This window comes from Sarcophilus harrisii, chromosome 4 (genome assembly GCF_902635505.1).
Source record: "Sarcophilus harrisii chromosome 4, mSarHar1.11, whole genome shotgun sequence".
NCBI lineage: Eukaryota > Metazoa > Chordata > Mammalia > Dasyuromorphia > Dasyuridae > Sarcophilus > Sarcophilus harrisii.
This window is the reverse complement of record NC_045429.1, coordinates 380,732,026-380,750,047: the sequence shown is the minus strand read 5'-3', so window position 1 is coordinate 380,750,047 and position 18,022 is coordinate 380,732,026. Positions and strand designations below refer to the sequence as shown.

General features: G+C 32.6%; 1 protein-coding gene across 9 annotated transcripts in view; it reads right to left on the bottom strand.

Moving 5' to 3' along the window:
* The window catches only part of SDCCAG8 (serologically defined colon cancer antigen 8), a 270,874-nt gene that overhangs the window by 247,362 nt on the left and 5,490 nt on the right, over nt 1-18,022 (bottom strand). For all 9 annotated transcript variants that reach the window (XR_004234180.1, XR_004234179.1, XM_031968542.1 and 6 more), the window contains exons 2-3: nt 1,299-1,454; nt 1,093-1,181 (exon numbers count right to left, since the gene is read on the bottom strand). Coding sequence is in view for 7 of the 9 variants with exons in the window: in XM_023502043.2 (XP_023357811.1) it covers nt 1,093-1,181; nt 1,299-1,454 (245 nt within the window). In the remaining 2 variants the exon portion in view is untranslated. The remainder of the gene's footprint in view (nt 1-1,092; nt 1,182-1,298; nt 1,455-18,022) is intronic.

The following is an 18,022-nucleotide window of genomic DNA, read 5'->3' as shown; positions in this document are numbered from 1 at the left end:
GGGTCTCAGAATGATAGTTCAAAGGATCAAAATGTTTGCTGCATTGTAGAAAAAAGATATTCCAAAATATGACTTATAGAATGTTTTGCACTTATATAGAATGTCCTATCTTCCTAGAGTGCTTTCAACATCAATTATTTAATCCTTAAAACAACCCTATAAGGAAGGCAAGACAGATATCAACATCATTTTTCAGATGATGAAATCAAAGCCCTGAGATTATGAAGTGATGTACTTAAAAGTTAAATAGCAAATAAATGGTGGATTCAGGTCTCAAACTTCAGAAGGCCCTCCTACTATTAATTTCATGTTCTACTCTACATCTCTATCTATTGACAAGAATTAAAATATATATTGGTAGACAATTAGAAAACATTTAGAAAAGGATAGGAGATGAATAATCTCAATAAATTATGTACATGCTTCAATTTCAATTTATCTAGTAATCAAATTAAAAATTAATGAGATAGGTTATTTTTTTAAGATTAAAAAAGAAAAAACAAAAGCAAAAAGCCAAAGGAGGGTATTTTGACTTTGAAGTTATCATCTTTCTACATAAGATCAACCAGCCCCATTTTCACCCTTGTGTGATTATGATCACATTTCTTAGATGAAGTCAGTTCTTTACTTGTCTTGGGTACTTTGTGGCAAAGGTAACAGACACTGCATTGGAGATGAATGATTGACTAATGGTATTTGGGGATGATTGAATAATACCTGATAGAGATTCTAAATGAACACTTTCATTAGCCTTTAAAAAGAAACTGACAGATTTGGAGAACGGTAGTCAGATCAAAAGTGACTTCCTCTTTCTGTAGAAATCTAGACAGAACTCAGATCTTGAGGTTTCCAAAAATGTACCAAAGAGAATGAAGGACACCCAAAGACTGAACTTATGAGTTGGGGTTCTGAGATGTAAGCTACCTATAACTTAAGAGTGACTTTTCAAAATACAGGTCATTGTGAAATTTGTATGAAAAAGGCTCAGAGCTGACAATCAAGCTGGGTTACTAAGAGTGACAATGACTTAATACAACTTACGTTAAAACAAAATCTACTGATTTTTATCAAGTTTTCAAAAGGAATACGAACCACCAAGGATGTCATTTTCCTTCTTCTTGGTGTGGATACTTCATTTTCCTTATTGTTCTGCTGCTTTAACAAGGCTTTAAGTTGGTTAACTAAAAGGGGGGAAAAAAACCTTATTAGCTTTACCCAGGAACAGTGACTGATCTTAGTCATTATAGCATCATAATCCCTTTAAATTCAAGAATCAGATTTAAGCACCAAACACACACCTGCATCACTATGATGTAGTTCATGCCAAGTAGACCCACTCCCCTCAGTCCCAGTTTCATTACAGGACTCTTCGTGTTCAAATTCATCTTCCCCAACTATGACATCACTTTCCTGGAGGGCACATTTCAGTTGGTGAATGCTTCTGCTGGCACGTTCTGCAACAACAAATAAGCTTTTACCCAGAGTTGACACAAGCTACTAGGGTTGTACGGAAATAAAGTAAAATAAACTTGGAATGGCAAACTTGAGCCAAATTATGAAGGGTTTTAAATAATGGGGGAAAAAAAGCAAAGCAATCCCTGCTCTTAAGAAACTCAAGATCTATAGGGTGGAAGGGAAAGGGAGATTGCATTCAAATAACTGTATACAAACCTGATATATAAATGGGATAAACTGGAGATAATCTCCAGGGAAGGTATTAGCATTAAGAGATATGAGGAAGACTTCTTGAAGAAGGTGGGTCTTTAAAACTTGAAGTCTAGAAAACCAGGAAGAAGAAAAAAAAAACAAAACAAGAGTACCCAACACAGAGGATCATCAGTAAAAATGTATGGAGTGTACTGAGCAAGGAAGTTGGTATCCCTGGATTGAAGGGTACATGGTGATAGAGGCAGGGAGAAGAGAGGTTCTGGGAAAGGTAGGGGAAGTAAATTACAATAAAAATAAAGATAGAGCTAAACAATAGGAAAGATACTAGCTGCTGATGGGTAGGACAAGGAAATATTAAAAAATGACAATTCTATCCAAGTTAAATTTAATTTTCAGGGTTACTCAAATCAAACCAGCAAAGAATTATTTTAGAGAGCTAGAAAAAATGAAATTCATCTGGAAGAACAAAAGGTTAAGAATATCAAGCAAATAAATGGGGGGAGGAGGGGAATGGGAAGAAAAGTTGTGTCTAACAGTACCTGATGTCAAATTATATTATAAAATAATAATCATCAAAACAATCTGGTACTGGTGAAGAAATGGAGGGGTGGATAATTGAATAGGTTAGGTACACAATTAATAGTAGTGAATGACCCTGGTTATCTAGTATTTGATAAATTTAAAGTTTCAAGCTTTGGGAATCAACTCACCATTTAACACCACCACACACACACACACACACACACACACACACACACACACACACACAAAACCCTACGAAAATTAGAAAGCAATTTGGTAAAAAACTAGGCATTGATCAATATCTCACATCAAATACTAAGAAAGATTCAGATGAATAATGATTTGGACATAAAGATTAATACCATAAGTAAACTAGGAAGCATCATAAAATTTATTAGATTTGTGGGTGAGAGAAGTTTATGACCAAACAAGAGACAGAGAGGATCACAAGAAGTAAAATGAATAATTTTGATTACATTAAATTAAAAAATATTTGGCACAAAAACAATGTAGTAAAAATCAAAAGGAAAGCAGGAAAGACCAGAGGGAGTAGGAGGTGGGATCAGGATTTTACAAGTGTCTCAGATAAAGTTCTCATTTCTTAAATGTATAAAGAATTCACTTAAATTTGCAAGAATATGACTCATTCCCCAAATTTTAAATGGTCAAAGGATAGGAGCAGATAATATTCAGAAGAAATCAAAATTAAAAAGAAAAACATTTTAAAAATGCTCTAAATTACTATTAGAGAAATGAAAGTTAAAGTAATTTGGTTATCACTTCACTCCTATCAGATTGGCTAACATGACAGAAGAGGAAAATGACAAAAGCTGAATGAAGTGTGGAAAAATTGGAACATTAATGCACTGTTAGCAGTCATGAACTAGTCCAACCATTGCAGAAAATAAATTGAAACTATACCTAAAAGATTATAAAACGGTGTATGTTCTTTGACCCAGAAGTATCACTTCCAATGTTGTATCCCAAAGAGATAAAAGGGAAAGTACATATACATATGTGTGTGTGTGTGTGTGTGTGTGTGTGTGTGTTTTACAAGAACTGAAGTAAAGTGAACAGATCTGGGAAAATACTGTACTTAGTAATAATATCGTAACAATAATCAACTGTGAAAGATTTAGCTCCTGTGATCAAGACAATGATAACAAGCAAAATCCATAGTACCCATGACAAAAAATACTATCTCCCCCTCCAGAAAAAAACCTGAAAAACTTTGAGCACAGACCAGAAGCATTCCTTTTATCCCCCACTTTCTTTGTTTTTCTTGTTTTTGTATGCCTTTTCTTTTACAACATGGCTGTGTTTTACATGACTTTATATGAATAATCAATATCCTACTGCTTGTCTTCTCAAAGGATGAGGGAGGAAGAGAACTTGGAACTTAAATTTTTTTTAAAGAGAATGGTAATTTTAAAAAACGTAACTAGAAAACATTTAATGAAATAAACTATCTAAACAAATAACACCATATCTAAAAAGAAAAAAGAACAGAAAGACAGGGCCTTTTACATAGGGCTCTAAATGACAGAGATATTTTATATTTGACTGTGAAGGGGGAAAGAGAAACCTCTGGAGTTTATTAAAAAGGGAAAAGGATAGCATGATCAGACCTCTCCTTTAAGAAGAATGAGGTAACAGCAGAGAATGGGCTGGAGGGAAAAGAAAATTCTAGTAGGTAAAGCAACCAGAAAGCATGCGGTGATGAAAGCTACCAAGGGAAGTGGTAAATGTCAGAGAAGAGAATGGGGGTATATGAGATGATATGAAGGGGAAAAAAAAAAAAAAAATCAACATAAATTGGTAAATAAATAGATACAATGGATGAGAATATGAACTTAAAGATCACACTGAGGTTGGGAGTCTTAGGAAGAAAGGATCTTTACGATGATAGAAAGATAGTGGAAGAAGGAAAAGTTTAAAAAGAAAAATAATGAGTTCTGTTCCGTTTAAGACATTTTGAGTTTTAGAATCCATAACACATCCAATTTAGGATGTCTATAGGCAAATGGAGATGAGAAACTAAAGAATGACACAAAGGTTAGGGCTAGATAAACAGATAAGAGAAACATCTGAAGAAGATAATTGAATATATAGGATTTAAAGAGATCAAACAGCATAGTAAGAGAGAAAACTGTCCAAAACACAGCCTTGAAAGATAATTCATAATTAGTCATTGTAACCTGAAGATCCTGCAAAAGAAACTGAAGAAGAATGGTCAAATAGTCAAGAACCAAGGAACCAGTGTCATAAAACCTAAGACAGAAAAAGTATCAAAGAAAGAAAAAAGTGCCTCTAAATCCTAAACTGATTAATTTAATGAAATATTATTGTATGTCAAGAAATAACAAAAGAGATTATTTCAGAAAATCCTGGGCAGTATGAACTAATGCAAAGTGAAGTAAGCAGAACCAATTTAGCTAGAAAAGCAATTACAATGTCAACTCCCTCTTCCCCCACAAAAAAAGCCCCCCAACAACCTAAAAGTCATTGAAAAAACAAATTTTAATGCACAGAAAAGAAAAAAAATGAAGGAAGCACAAAGTAGTTTTATTTTAAATATTTGACGTTTTATAAACATATTATATATATATATGTGTGTGTATATATATATAATGTACATTTTTTAGATATAAACTGGACTAGTAATCCCATGTCATTATTTTTGTTTTCTTCTGTGTATTCAAAAGTGCTTTTTTAATTGGTATTTAAATTTTAAAAATTATTATTGGTATTTTTTTTAATAGCATTTGTTGTTCTAGCCACTTCTGATAACTATTAATGAGTTTTCCTTTATATCTTTTTAAATATGAATTGCTTCCTGGCCAAGTCTCCTAATCATACACTACTGTGCTAATTTTCTAAAAGTAAGTACTGTCTAATTAATTTCACCTTGTAAGATATTATAATTCCAGTTTCTCAAGAGCTTTTTAGATCATTTAATGCTGTGAGAGAAAATATTAGTTGACAGTTATGATTTTGGTAGATATAATATGTGATTTAGGAATATTTTAAATTATTACTCAATAATTTTATCTCCAAAGCACCTCACATATAGAGAAATACAGATAGGTGACACAGAAAAGGCCACAATAAGTAGGAGTCACTGAAAATTCATCTATTTGGTAAAATCTAAGCTTTTTCGCAATATCCGAGTAAAATTAGGATGACCCAAATAGATGATGAAAGACTATAGAATAATGAAACAGAACTAAAGACACTAGATTATGGGGGGGAAAATATAAATGAATACCTTTCCTTTACTCCAAAAAAAACTCTTTGAATTAACTGAGTAGATTTCACAATGAATACAGCAGTACTACAATACTGTAGTTTGCATGATGATATGTGCCCCAGATTTTTTTTTAAAAGCTTTTCAACTATTTTTAAAAAAATAAATTCACAAAATTTCCTGACATCTTAATTTACATATGCATGCATATACATGTCCATGTTTAAACACCCATTCAAAATCAGAGTAGAGAAAAATAAAAAATGCCTACCCATCTATATGGATCCTTTTACTCAGACTTTTTGATACAAAAGAAACAAAGATAAATCAATGAGCATTTATTCAAGTTCATTAACAGGTAGCATTTATTAACTGACAACTATATGTCAAACCCTGTGCTAAATAAAACAGGACATACAACTTCAAGGTACACATGTAAATATATAAAAATTAATTAAGAGATAATTTTCTGGCACAAGCACTAGAAGCTTGGCAGGAGGAAAGCAAGAAGCAAAAAGTTTCGTGCAGGAAATTGTGCTCGAGATGTACTTTGAAGAAAAAAGGATTCTAAGAGATGGAGGTAAGGGAAATGCAATCCAACCAAATAGAATAGATAACTTGCAAAAAGTCATTTATTTATTTATGTAATGTTAGAAGTGAGAAAAAACAAACAAAAAAATCCAAGATCAGTTTGGTTGAACCAAAGCAAGTATAAAGAGAAGTAATGTATATAAATTATGATTAGAAAAATATGGAGTTCCACTATCACCATTACTATTCAATACTGTATTACAAATGCTAGCTTTGGCAATAAGAATTGAGAAAGAGATTAAAGGAATTAGAGTAGGTAATGAGGAAACCAAATTATCACTCTTTGCTGATGGTATACTTAGAGAACACCAGAGATTCTACTAAAAATTTATTAGAAATAATCCACACCTTTAGCAAAGTTGCAGGATGCAAAATAAACCCACATAAGTCATCAGCATTCTTATATAGCACTAACAAAATCCAACAGAGTTACAAAGAGAAATTCCATTTAAAGTAACTACTGTTAGTATAAAATATTTAGGAATCTATCTACCAAGGGAAAATCAGAAACTATATGAGCAAAACTACAAAACACTTTCCACACAAATAAAGTCAAATCTAACCAATTGGAAAAATATTAAATGCTCTTGGATAGGGTGAGCAAATTTAATAAAGATGACAATACAACCTAAATTAATCTATTTAGCTCTATACCAATCAGACTCCCAAAAAACTATTTTAATGACCTAGAAAAAATAAATTTCATATGGAAAAACAAAAGGTCAAGAATTTCAAGGGAATTAATGAAAAAAAAAAAAAAAAATCAAATGAAGGTGGTCTAGCTGTACCAGATCTAAAATTATACTATAAAGCAGTGCTTACTAAAACCATTTGGTATTGGCTAAGAAAGACCAGTTGATCAGTGGAATAGGTTAGGTTGAAAGGACAAAACAGTCAATAACTTTAATAATCTAGTGTTTGACAAACCCAAAGACCCCAGTTTTGGGGATAAGAACTCACTGTTTGACAAAAATTGCTGGGAAAATTGGAAATTAGTATGGCAGAAACTAGGCATTGACCCACACTTAACACCGTACACCAAGATAAGGTCAAAATACATTCATGACCTAGGCATAAAGAATGACATTATAAATAAATTCGAAGAACACAGGATAGTCCTCTCAGAAATGTGGAAGAGGCAGAAATTTATGACCAAAGAAGAACTAGAAGGTCATTATTGATCACAAAATAGAAAATTTTGATTATATCAAATTGAAAAGTTTTTGTACAAACAAAACTAATGCCCTCTTTGTAGTGGCCAGAAAAATTGAGTGGATGCCCATCAATTGGAGAATGGGTAAATAAATTGTGGTATATGAATGTTATGGAATATTATTGTTTTGTAAGAAATGACCAGCAGGATGATTTCAGAAAGGCCTGGAGAGACTTACCTGAACTAATGCCGAGTGAAATGAGCAGGACCAGAAGATCATTATATACTTCAACAACAATACTATATGATGATCAATTCTGATGGACCTAGCCATCTCCAGCAAAGAAATGAACCAAATCAGTTCCAATAGCGCAGTAATGAACTGAACCAGCTACACCCAGTGAAAGAACTCTGGGAGATAACTATGAACCAGTACATAAAATTCCCAATCCCTCTATCTTTGTCCGCCTGCATTTTTGATTTCCTTCACAGGCTAATTGTACACTATTTCAAAGTCCAATTCTTTTTGTACAGCAAAATAACTGTTTGGACATGTATACATATATTGTATTTAACTTATACTTAGTCTTCCATAGCTGCCCACCTGATTTTTAGAAAGTATAGGTCTAACTAAATCACTACCCTGCTCAAAAAACTCCACTAGCTCCTTATTACTTAAAATCCTAAATTCAGCTGCAAACGCCTCTATTTGTTATTTCAATGGCCATTATAACTGTTTTATTTTTCTTTTGGGGGGGAGGCAGTGAGGGTTGTGACTTGTCAGAGTTATATAACTAGTAAGGGTTAAGTGTCTGAGTAAAGATTTGAACTCAGATCCTCCAGACTTCAGGGTCAAGGCTCTATCCACAGTCATCAGGCTGCTCCCCAAATTTTTTTCTTTCTTTTTTTTTATTACAGCTTTTTATTTACAAGATATATGCATAGGTAATTCTTCAGCATTGACAATTGCAAAACCTTTTATTCCAACTTTTCCCCTCCTTCCCCCAGATGGCAGGTTGACCAATACATGTTAAATATTTTGAAGTATAAGTTAAATACGATATATGTAAACATGTCCAAAGTTATCTCTTTATTAAAGCCATTATCAAATGGTAATACCATTTACATCATTTGTCATAGTACTGCAGTTATTTCTAGTTAAGATATATATATATATATATATATATATATATATATATATATATATATATATATATTCAAAACATGGGGTCTTACTATAATAAAATTTTCTCTTTTTTCAAAAAGGATCTCAACATGGTCTTAATTAAGCAAGTTAAGCAAAACAAGAAGAATTTAATTCTTATATTATGAATTTCTTAGATACAATTTTAAGAATACTCAATCATTGAGGCATGGAACCACATATTCTCACACCAATTACCTATCAATGAATTTTAGAATTTTACTTTAAGAATTACCCTTGCTTTCAAAATAAAGGTATTAACCTCAAACATTTCTGATAGACCACAATTTGCCTTTCTCTTGAAAACTTCAGAAAAGATATTACTTCCCTCATGAATAGAATCTCACATGATCTATAAATTTGAACTTCTATTCATCTAATCTACATCCTTCTTTAATATTTTCTTCTTATTCTGTTGCTTGGGTATATTATCAGCTCCCAATCATTGAATTACCATCTCTAAACAGATGATCCTAGGTAAGGCCTAACCTATTGCAGAGCTGCAAGTCTCTCAAGATCAACTAACTCCCTCTTAGATATCTCAAACTGAATAGTTGTCCCATAGGCATTTCAAAAACAGGACTGTTCTTTCCTTTAAAATTTTTCCCCCTCTTCTAAACTTCTACATCATTCTCCCAATCACCCAGGCTTACAACTTTGGTGCCATTCTTGACTTCCCACATGCACTCATCTGATCATTTGTTTAGTTATTCCTACCAACACAATATTTCTCCCTATATATCATCTGATCTGTACTCATACAGGTATTCTCCTGGAACTTTCAACCATCACCTCACACCTAGACTATTAGAATAGCCTTCTGGACAGTCTCCCTATTACTTATTAGAACATGAAATCTTATAAGGTTCCTAAAGTCCCTTCACAACCTAGCCCTTTCCCTCCCCTTTAGCTGTCCTTCATAGAAGACTCTCCAGGTCTTGATTAGTGCCTTTTCATTAGCTAACAACCTTGCCTAAAATCTGTCCTTCCTCCTTCAGGTGAAGGAGCCACCTTCTGGAAGGCTTCAAGATTGAGATCAAATGTCTCTTTCTTCAGGAATCCTTTTCCAATCCTATAATCCCTTCTCCCATCTTCTCACTCTGCCTTTCCAGGGATATCAATTTCCATTTACATTGTACATAACTTATGTAAAATATTTTGAATGACTACTCCCATAATTGGACTATGAACTAACTCCCTGAGGGCAGGGATCATATTGTTGCCTTTCATTTTATTCCCAAGGTTTTAGTACAATGCCAGGCACTTTGTAAGCATGTAATACTTGTTGACTGACTAAAGAAGTATATAACAGCTGCTCCCAACTATCTGTATAATATTTAATACCTTACTGATGTATATCAGCATAAATATAATACATGATATAAGCACATCATAGTGTAAACGTGATATAATTTATATCAAATTGTTTACCATTTTAGGGTGGGTTAAGGGAAAAAAAATCTGGAACTCAAAATTTGTTTAAAATGAATGTTAAATTGTCTTTGCATGAAATTGGAAAAAATACTATTTTAAAAAACAAAGTGTATATGCATACACACATATAGTTATGTTTAATTTATCTATGCACACATTCTAAAGGATCATCAAATTAGATTTATTTTCTCCAAATTCATTCCCAAAGATTGAAAAGATAAAAATCACCATTTATAAAATTCATTTTGTGATATGAAAATTCCTGTCAAATACAATTCTTATACCATTCATTTTCTAACAAACTAAATGAAAAAAAATTAATTCCCTCAAACTGTGAAACAGGATGATGAAGTCAGCACAACAGTAAATATGATATATGATTATATCTCTCCCCAATCAATTATTGAAACCTTGCTCTTTCCTGCACTAAGGGAAAGAGCAGCAATACAGCTTCAAAAATAAAGATTTTTTTTTTTTAACCAGTTCTGAAGTCTCTCAACTTTCCACCCCTAGTCAAATATGTATTCCTCCCCCCAAAAAATTCTCGTGTAATGATTGATGACCATGGAAGAAATGAAAATTTTCTATTTACTGAATGCCTTCTAAAGAGACAATAAGAAAATGAAATTTAGTAAATCATCAATTTAGGCAACAGACCATAAGACTCAACTATTTAGATTGTATGAATAAAGCAATTACCTCATTGTAGCTTTTTGCTTGGCAATAGACAAGCCTGGCTAACAGTTAAATATGTGTGTAGTAGAGCTATCAAGTGATTTCGCCATAACAATGAAAAATTATTTATTTATGTCTAAATTAGCTAAACAAACAAGGAAACTATTTACTTTCCAGAGCAATAGTAGGAAAACCTGAAAAACAAAAACTCTGACATGGAAAATTTCTATGGTTATTTTCCACTCTACAAGACAGTCAAAGTTAGATATTTTATATTTGAGCAAAACACTCCTTTGCCAGTCACTATTCTTCTATGATATAAAGTAGTATTTCCTATTAGTATTTCCTATCATCCTATTTCATTAGGATGAAAACTATTTGAGGACAAGGATTATATTTCTTTTTGTTTTTGTATTTTGAATGCACACTACAGTATCAGTCAGATAAATGCATTTTCATTCATATCATTATCTTTATATGCCATTAACCAGTGAAATTTAAAGTCATCCAATGATTAAATGCTACATTTTTGATGAGAATATCAGATTACCTGAGAGAAAAGTAGGATATTTCCAAACGCAGAAAACACTCAGTTTAAAGAAAAATTGACAAGCTATTATTTTGTCAATGAAAAAAATAACTAAATCCTTTAATAACAAAGAATTTTCTTGAATATATTGAAAGAGCACAAGTAGAACACAACTCCTTCCTAGAAATTTAGAATTATCCACGTAGGAACATAAAGTCCTTTTTAGGTGTAAGGGTGGGAAAAGATTGGGTTGAATCAGGTGATTTATATTGAGACATCAATCAGCTGTAGAAGGCTTTTCTGTAAGTGGATAAATGAAAAGCTCTGGTGATTGTATTTTTAAAAGATAGGGGTAAGCTGCCTCCATTAGGGAAGAATGAAATTCAGTTTACAAATAGAAATATGACTACTTAAAAGTCACAGTGTTTGAGTATTTAACATGTGACATCTAAAATTGCCATTAATTATCTTCATAAATAACATCCTAGCAGTTCCAGAATAAGCTACTTACCACTGTAAGAATTGAAAATACTACCTAGTCATTCATTTTGAAACATTTAAACATGCTTTTTTTTTCTTTCAATGTTTTGTCATCCATACAATATGTACCTTTTTTGCCTCTGCAAGTTATTTAAGAAAACTCTTTCCTTCCCCACCCCCCTTTTAATTAAAATACAAAGCATATTGTGCTACAAGAGTTTAGTACTATAAAATCTAGAGTAATTCTATACTATTGAACAGGGGGGAAAAAACCAAACACCCGAGGCATTCAATTATAGCATCAACATTCTAGTTCTTCTTACTTGTTCTCTTCCTAATCTCAGCTACTGCATAGACTTTGGATGACTAACAGATTAAAGTAACTGGCCTAAAGAGAATAATTATAATGTCAGCTACAGATACATCTCAAAACATGAATTCTATTTTTAAAATGTGCTTTGTTGCTCACTCATGTCTGCCTCTTCATGACCTCATTAGGGTTTCTTCTTGGCAAAGATATTCAATGGTTTGCCATTTTCTTCCATTGATTTTACAGATGAGAAAACTGAGGCAAACAGGGTTAACTGACTTCCTCAGGATCATATATCTGGTATATTTCTGATGCAGAAAATGAGTTTTCCTAACTCCAGGTCTACTATACTTCAATATCTTGATAACTCGATGCTCCAGAATTTGTGCTAGTAAAGGCTTAATTAAATGCTTGTTGACTAACCTTTTGACTTTCATATGCCCTAACAATTTACAACAAAAATAGTCAACCCTGTGTGAAAGAGCAACCCACCAGTTAAATAAACAAAAATCTTTTGCTAAATCTTCTGCTACTTTAAAGGCCTCATAACTTTCATGATCCCCTAGTCTTAAATGACTACAGATGTTAACATTTCAATTAGTACTTCAGAGCCACACCTTAAATTAGCTTTCCTGACTTTTTTTTTTTTTTTTTTTGCCTGAAGCAGTAGTATTTTTTCTTTCTCTAACCTAGAGAACTGGACCTGAAGTCAGGAATATCTGAATTCAAATCCAGCTTCAGATATTTACCCTGGACAAGTCACTTAAGTGCTGTTTCAGTTTCCTCATCTGTAAAATGGGGACAAAAAAAAAAAATACACCTATCTCCCAGGGTAGTAGTGAGAATCAAATATATTTGATGAGAGCTTTGAAAACTTTAAAGTGCTAGATAAATGCTAGCTATTCTTCTCATTATTATCCTATAATAAGAAAGAAAATTTGCCTTCCTCAAAACATCCTGTTTTCCTTTTGCCTTTCATTTTAAGAATTTTATAAATATCTATATGAATGTGATCTCTAAACCCTAGAAACCCAATGGAGAGAAATAGAAAATAATTTTTAACATCCTACTCATCAATTTTCACCAGCTTGGCCAATATGTCAAAATATCATGGGCTCCATTTTACGGTATCAGCCTTCCATTGCCCCTTTTCCTAACTTCTTCTACTTTGATTTTAAATAGACTTTTAAACATTCTCTTTACCCAGGCAGCTTTGAATAACCTAGCCTTTCCTACTCAGAAAAAAAGTCTAGTCATTCACCCATCATATACTATAAATTACTCATTTATGCTTTCTTTCGAGCTAAACACATGGTTCTGAATTACACTGTTAAGAGTGGGGGAGAGGGGAAAGAAGAATGATCAGACATTGTTGAAATCTTGTGTGGCTGCTGAGGTGATAATAAGCATCTTTCTATTCTGGAATTCATGGGTATTCACCAAGGGTATTCACTAAGCTCCTTTTCCCTACATATGTATAGGATAGAGAAGATAAGCAAAGAAACAAAACAATAATAGCAAGATAAGAGAGAGATAGGCAACCTTCTGCCCACATTACACTTATCCTCAGCATAATGGAATGAGGAAAAACAAAACAAAACTGGCACTATTTACTATGGAAACCTATAGATGGGTACAACGAACTAAGCCAAAAGGAAGGGGAAAACCCAACACATTTTAGCATGAGAGAAGAAGAAAGCTTTTTCTATACCAATTACATCAGATTTTAGACACTGAGAAGGCTATAAAGAAACTGAAAACACATAGCATACACCTTTAAATTATGTAACAACTCAAGAATATGCAAAGGGGCAAGCATAAGAATTGAAAGGGTAATCTGAATAAGAAAGTAAATAATTTGGAAAGCAGTCTCTGGAAGGTCATTAATGATGTATAGAGGTTGGCAAATCAAGGAGATTTGGGATATGTATTATGCGATCCACACCTGGTATCTCTTTGGCACCAACTGAGAGGACTTGTGCACCTGTCACTTTCTATTGGTAAAGAAGTAATGATATGTAAGTTGGCATTGGATTCTAAGACCACGAATTAAGCAAAATCTCTAAAAGCCATTAAACACTATCTTTAAAATGCAAGGCCCCTCTTCAGAAGTCAACAAATTTTAGCTTAAAAGAACAAAGGAAACATCACATTAGCCCACCTCACCCCACTGACTCAACCAAGCTGCTGTTATAAATATCATTTCCTCCTGCTGAAGGTTGGGCAGTGAGCCAAACTGCTCTGCTTTAGCAATAATGATGGGGGATTGGGAAGAACATTCTCTCTAGTCATCTCTGCTATAGTAGGGCTAGAATGTCTCTGTATAAGCTGTCAAGAAAGGGAAGAGTGCCCATTACATTCAATTGCTAATTCACAATCAGCTTTTTAATTTTTTTCAGACTTACCAGATGAAACAATAGTTGCCACTTAAAAAATACATATTGGCAGAGGCTTTATCTAGCTCTAATGTCCTAAATAAGCTTTTGGCTCTTTGGTATAGCTATATTTTAAAGTCAGTTCTGTAAGTGAACAAGAAAACTTTCTTTTTCTTTTTCTTTCTTTTTTTTTAAATAAATAAGAACATTTTAAAGACACGATTTTTTGATCAGAAATGGATATTCTATTATAAATAAAAGAAACTGATTCAGACTAACAATCAGTAAAGTGTATCAAAACCATTCCTTATTTCAGAGAAAAGAATAAAAATGACCCTATTTGTATTATTATATCATGTTTTGCTGGGATTCTAGCCTTTTCAAAGACTGAGTCTTTACTTTTCATTGTTTTGGGATCTATCTTTGTATATTTTTTCTGTCATTATTTTCCTTAACTAGAAGGCGATCTTATGTTCCTAAAAGTCTCCCCTTTCAGATTTCCTAGTTTCCCCTCCTTTTGCAAGAGGATTTTTCCATCTTCTCTACGCTCACTACCAACCATTACCCTGCTCTCTTAAGAGTTTAGCTCCTATTTACAATGTATATATGTTGCATGTATATAGTTTCATATTGTTTCTCAGTAGAATGTGAGCTCTCTGAGGGCAGGGATGATGTATTTGTCTTTTTTTGTTTTTATATCCCCAGAGCTTAGCAAAGTGACTGACACATAGTAAGCACTTAATTTTTTATTGACAATCATAATAGATTAAAATTCAAATCCAGTAATTTAGCCTTTTGTCATTCTCATTAAAAAAAGAAAAAAAAAAAAAAAGAACTCCACACCCTAGAAAACTGGTCTTGGAGACAGAAACTACTTGTTGCAGTAAGATTTTAGAATTCTTGTGAATTTACTGCCAATAAGTGGTTTTCATATATAATATATATGTATATATTAATCATATATACATATAAAGTATGTATAAATAAGAAATAGGGATATGTACCTTTTAAAACATGTTTTAAAACATAAAAAAATCTAAATACAAGCATTTTTTGGTATTATTTTAATACTTGTTCATCATTTGAAAATAAAATATATGGGGGCAACTAGGATAGAGTGGATAGTGCACCAGCCCTGAAGTCGAGGACCTGAGTTCAAATTTGGTCTCAGACACTTAACACTTCCTAGCTGTGTGACCCTGGATAAGTCACTTAATCCCAATTGTCTCAGAAAAAAAAAAAAGACATTCTTCCTATTAGAAAGTATGGTTGTATGAAAAACTGACTTTTTAAAATGCTTGTGACATATTAAATAGACATTCCAAGAGGGCTCATTATATAACTATTTGTATTATTTGCATTCCCACAAAGCTAACAGCTTTAGTAAAATTTTTTCATGTGGTCTTAAAAGACACTAAAATATATTTTAAATGTATTATAAAACCTCTGAGTGTATTTTTGTGAACAAGTAGTTATGAAAAAAACATATAGATATGTTCTCACAGAAGGGATCCCAAGAAGAATGAGGGTACATATAGAAAAAAAAGAAAATCCAGAAGATGGAAAACAAAAAGGTAAAATAAAAATAAATCATCATTAAGTTTATTATATATGTGTATGTATTTATGTATTTGGAAATTTGAGAAACACTGTCACCTGTAAATCTACATATGCAAAACATTAATTTAAGTAGGACAAAGGTCCAGATGAATATCAGTTGTGCCTAACTCAGTGACAAAATTATTGACTAGAATAATATAGCAATTTCTTACTTAAATAGATGTGCAGAAATCTGAGGAAAAGTGCCAACACTATGCAAAAACAAAGTCAACATTTGCTGTTGGTTTTCTTCTGCTAAATCAACTTAATAGGATACAGAAAGTGATTGAAAAATTAAATCTAGTCTTTTCCCACACAATGTTTTTTCCTTCTTTTCAATTATTATTCTGTACTTTTCTGCCACTAAAGTCCTTAGATTCTTAAGCATCATAAAAAGATAAAATAGATTTTAAAACTCATATATAAACTATTATGTTTAAAGATCAGATAGTATTTGTAGTTTGCTCTAACTGTATGTTTTTATTTCATCTTATAGCTGCTCATTCAGTATTAACTTGTAAAGTCTTAGGGCTTTTGAGTGGGATTCAAAGAACTCCAGAGTAATTGAGCCCCTGAATTGAAATCCTTTCACTACCAATTATTCTGTATGTGATCTTTACAAGTCATTTAAGATTTCTAGGCCATAATTTCTTCCACCTGCAAAATAAAAGTTGAACTAGATGTCTTCTAAGGTTTTTCCACAACTAAACTCACAATTCTTTATTTCTCATGTAAATGCCTAAGAAACTGAGGCAGGACAGAGATTAGAGAACAATTTAATAATTTATTTAAAAGGGAAAGATTTACTGGGACCAAATGGATCCATGGTTTGGTCCCAGGGCTGAATTGAGACTATAGTCTCCAAGAATCCAGCAGCCAATGTGGGATACAAGATTCTTGTATAGGGTAACAAGAACGATGACATAATGGGGGAGGTACCTGGATGGGATTGACCTAATGAGGGGAAAGTACCTAGGATGACATAATGGAGGGAGGCCCCTAGGATGACATAATGGGAGGTAGTAAAGAGGCTCCTGATATTTTAATGATGTCTAAAATGGATAAAGACCTTTATCCCATCAAACATTAAGAAGGAATGATTATAGCCTAAGGTCTAAGATACTAGACCTTTATCCTATCAAACATTAAGAAGGAATGGTTATAACCTGAGGCAGAATAACTGAATAGGACAAATAGGGAAACTGGTCAGGACATTAAAAGGGAACTGTGGCACAACATTCAAAGCTAAAATTTAAAAATGTCTAGTTTATTAAATAAAACAGCAAATACTACATAACATTTATTTTTTGATTTATACAAGGTTCTAATTGTGAACTTGGGCTTATGAAATAAGCAATATTAACTCTCTATCTTGAAATGTTCTCTAAGAGGGAAGGGAAAAAGCATTTATTAAACATCTAATGTTTAATAAATGACAATTAGATGTGAAAGTAACAATTAGATGAAGTATTGAGCCTGGAGTCAGGAAGACTCATCTTTCTGAGTTCAAATCTGGCCTCAGACACAAGCTGTGTGACCCTGAGCAATAATCCTATTTGCCTCGGTTTCTTCCTTTGTAAAATTAGCTGAAAAAAGAAATGGCAAACCACTGAAAAATGTTTGCCAAGAAAACACCAAATTGGGGCATAATAATGTGCCAGGCGAGGTGATAGATGCTTTACAGATATTATCTCATTTGATCTTTACAATAATCCTATGAGAAAGGTGCTGTTATCCTCATTTTATAGTTTAGGAAACTATGGTAGTCAGTGATTAAATGAATTGCCCAAGATCATATTGATAGTAAATGTCTTAAATTAAATTTGAACTCAGATTTTTCTGACTCCCAGTCCAGCACTTTTAACTATTATATCACCTAGTTGCCTTTAATAACTAAGAATATTTCAAATTTATAACTGATATTTCTTTCTTTGATATTTTAGGTATCTCATTATTAAAGATTTTAGTTTTAAAGAATTAAAAAAACTTTAGAGAATTCAAAAGGGAATTGAACAGCCACACTGCCTGGAAAAGTCTATACCTAAAAAGAATCCTCTTCATATTAAGACCTCCAATGAGAAGAAGACCATCACTTATATCCATTTATGGAAAGTTCCAAATTTTAGGAAATTTTTCCTGATCACAAGTCTAAATTTGACTTTGTACATAACTATACTTTGCTTCCAGGAAAAAACAAAACAAAACAAAACTTTAAAAAAAAAATACCTCTTCATT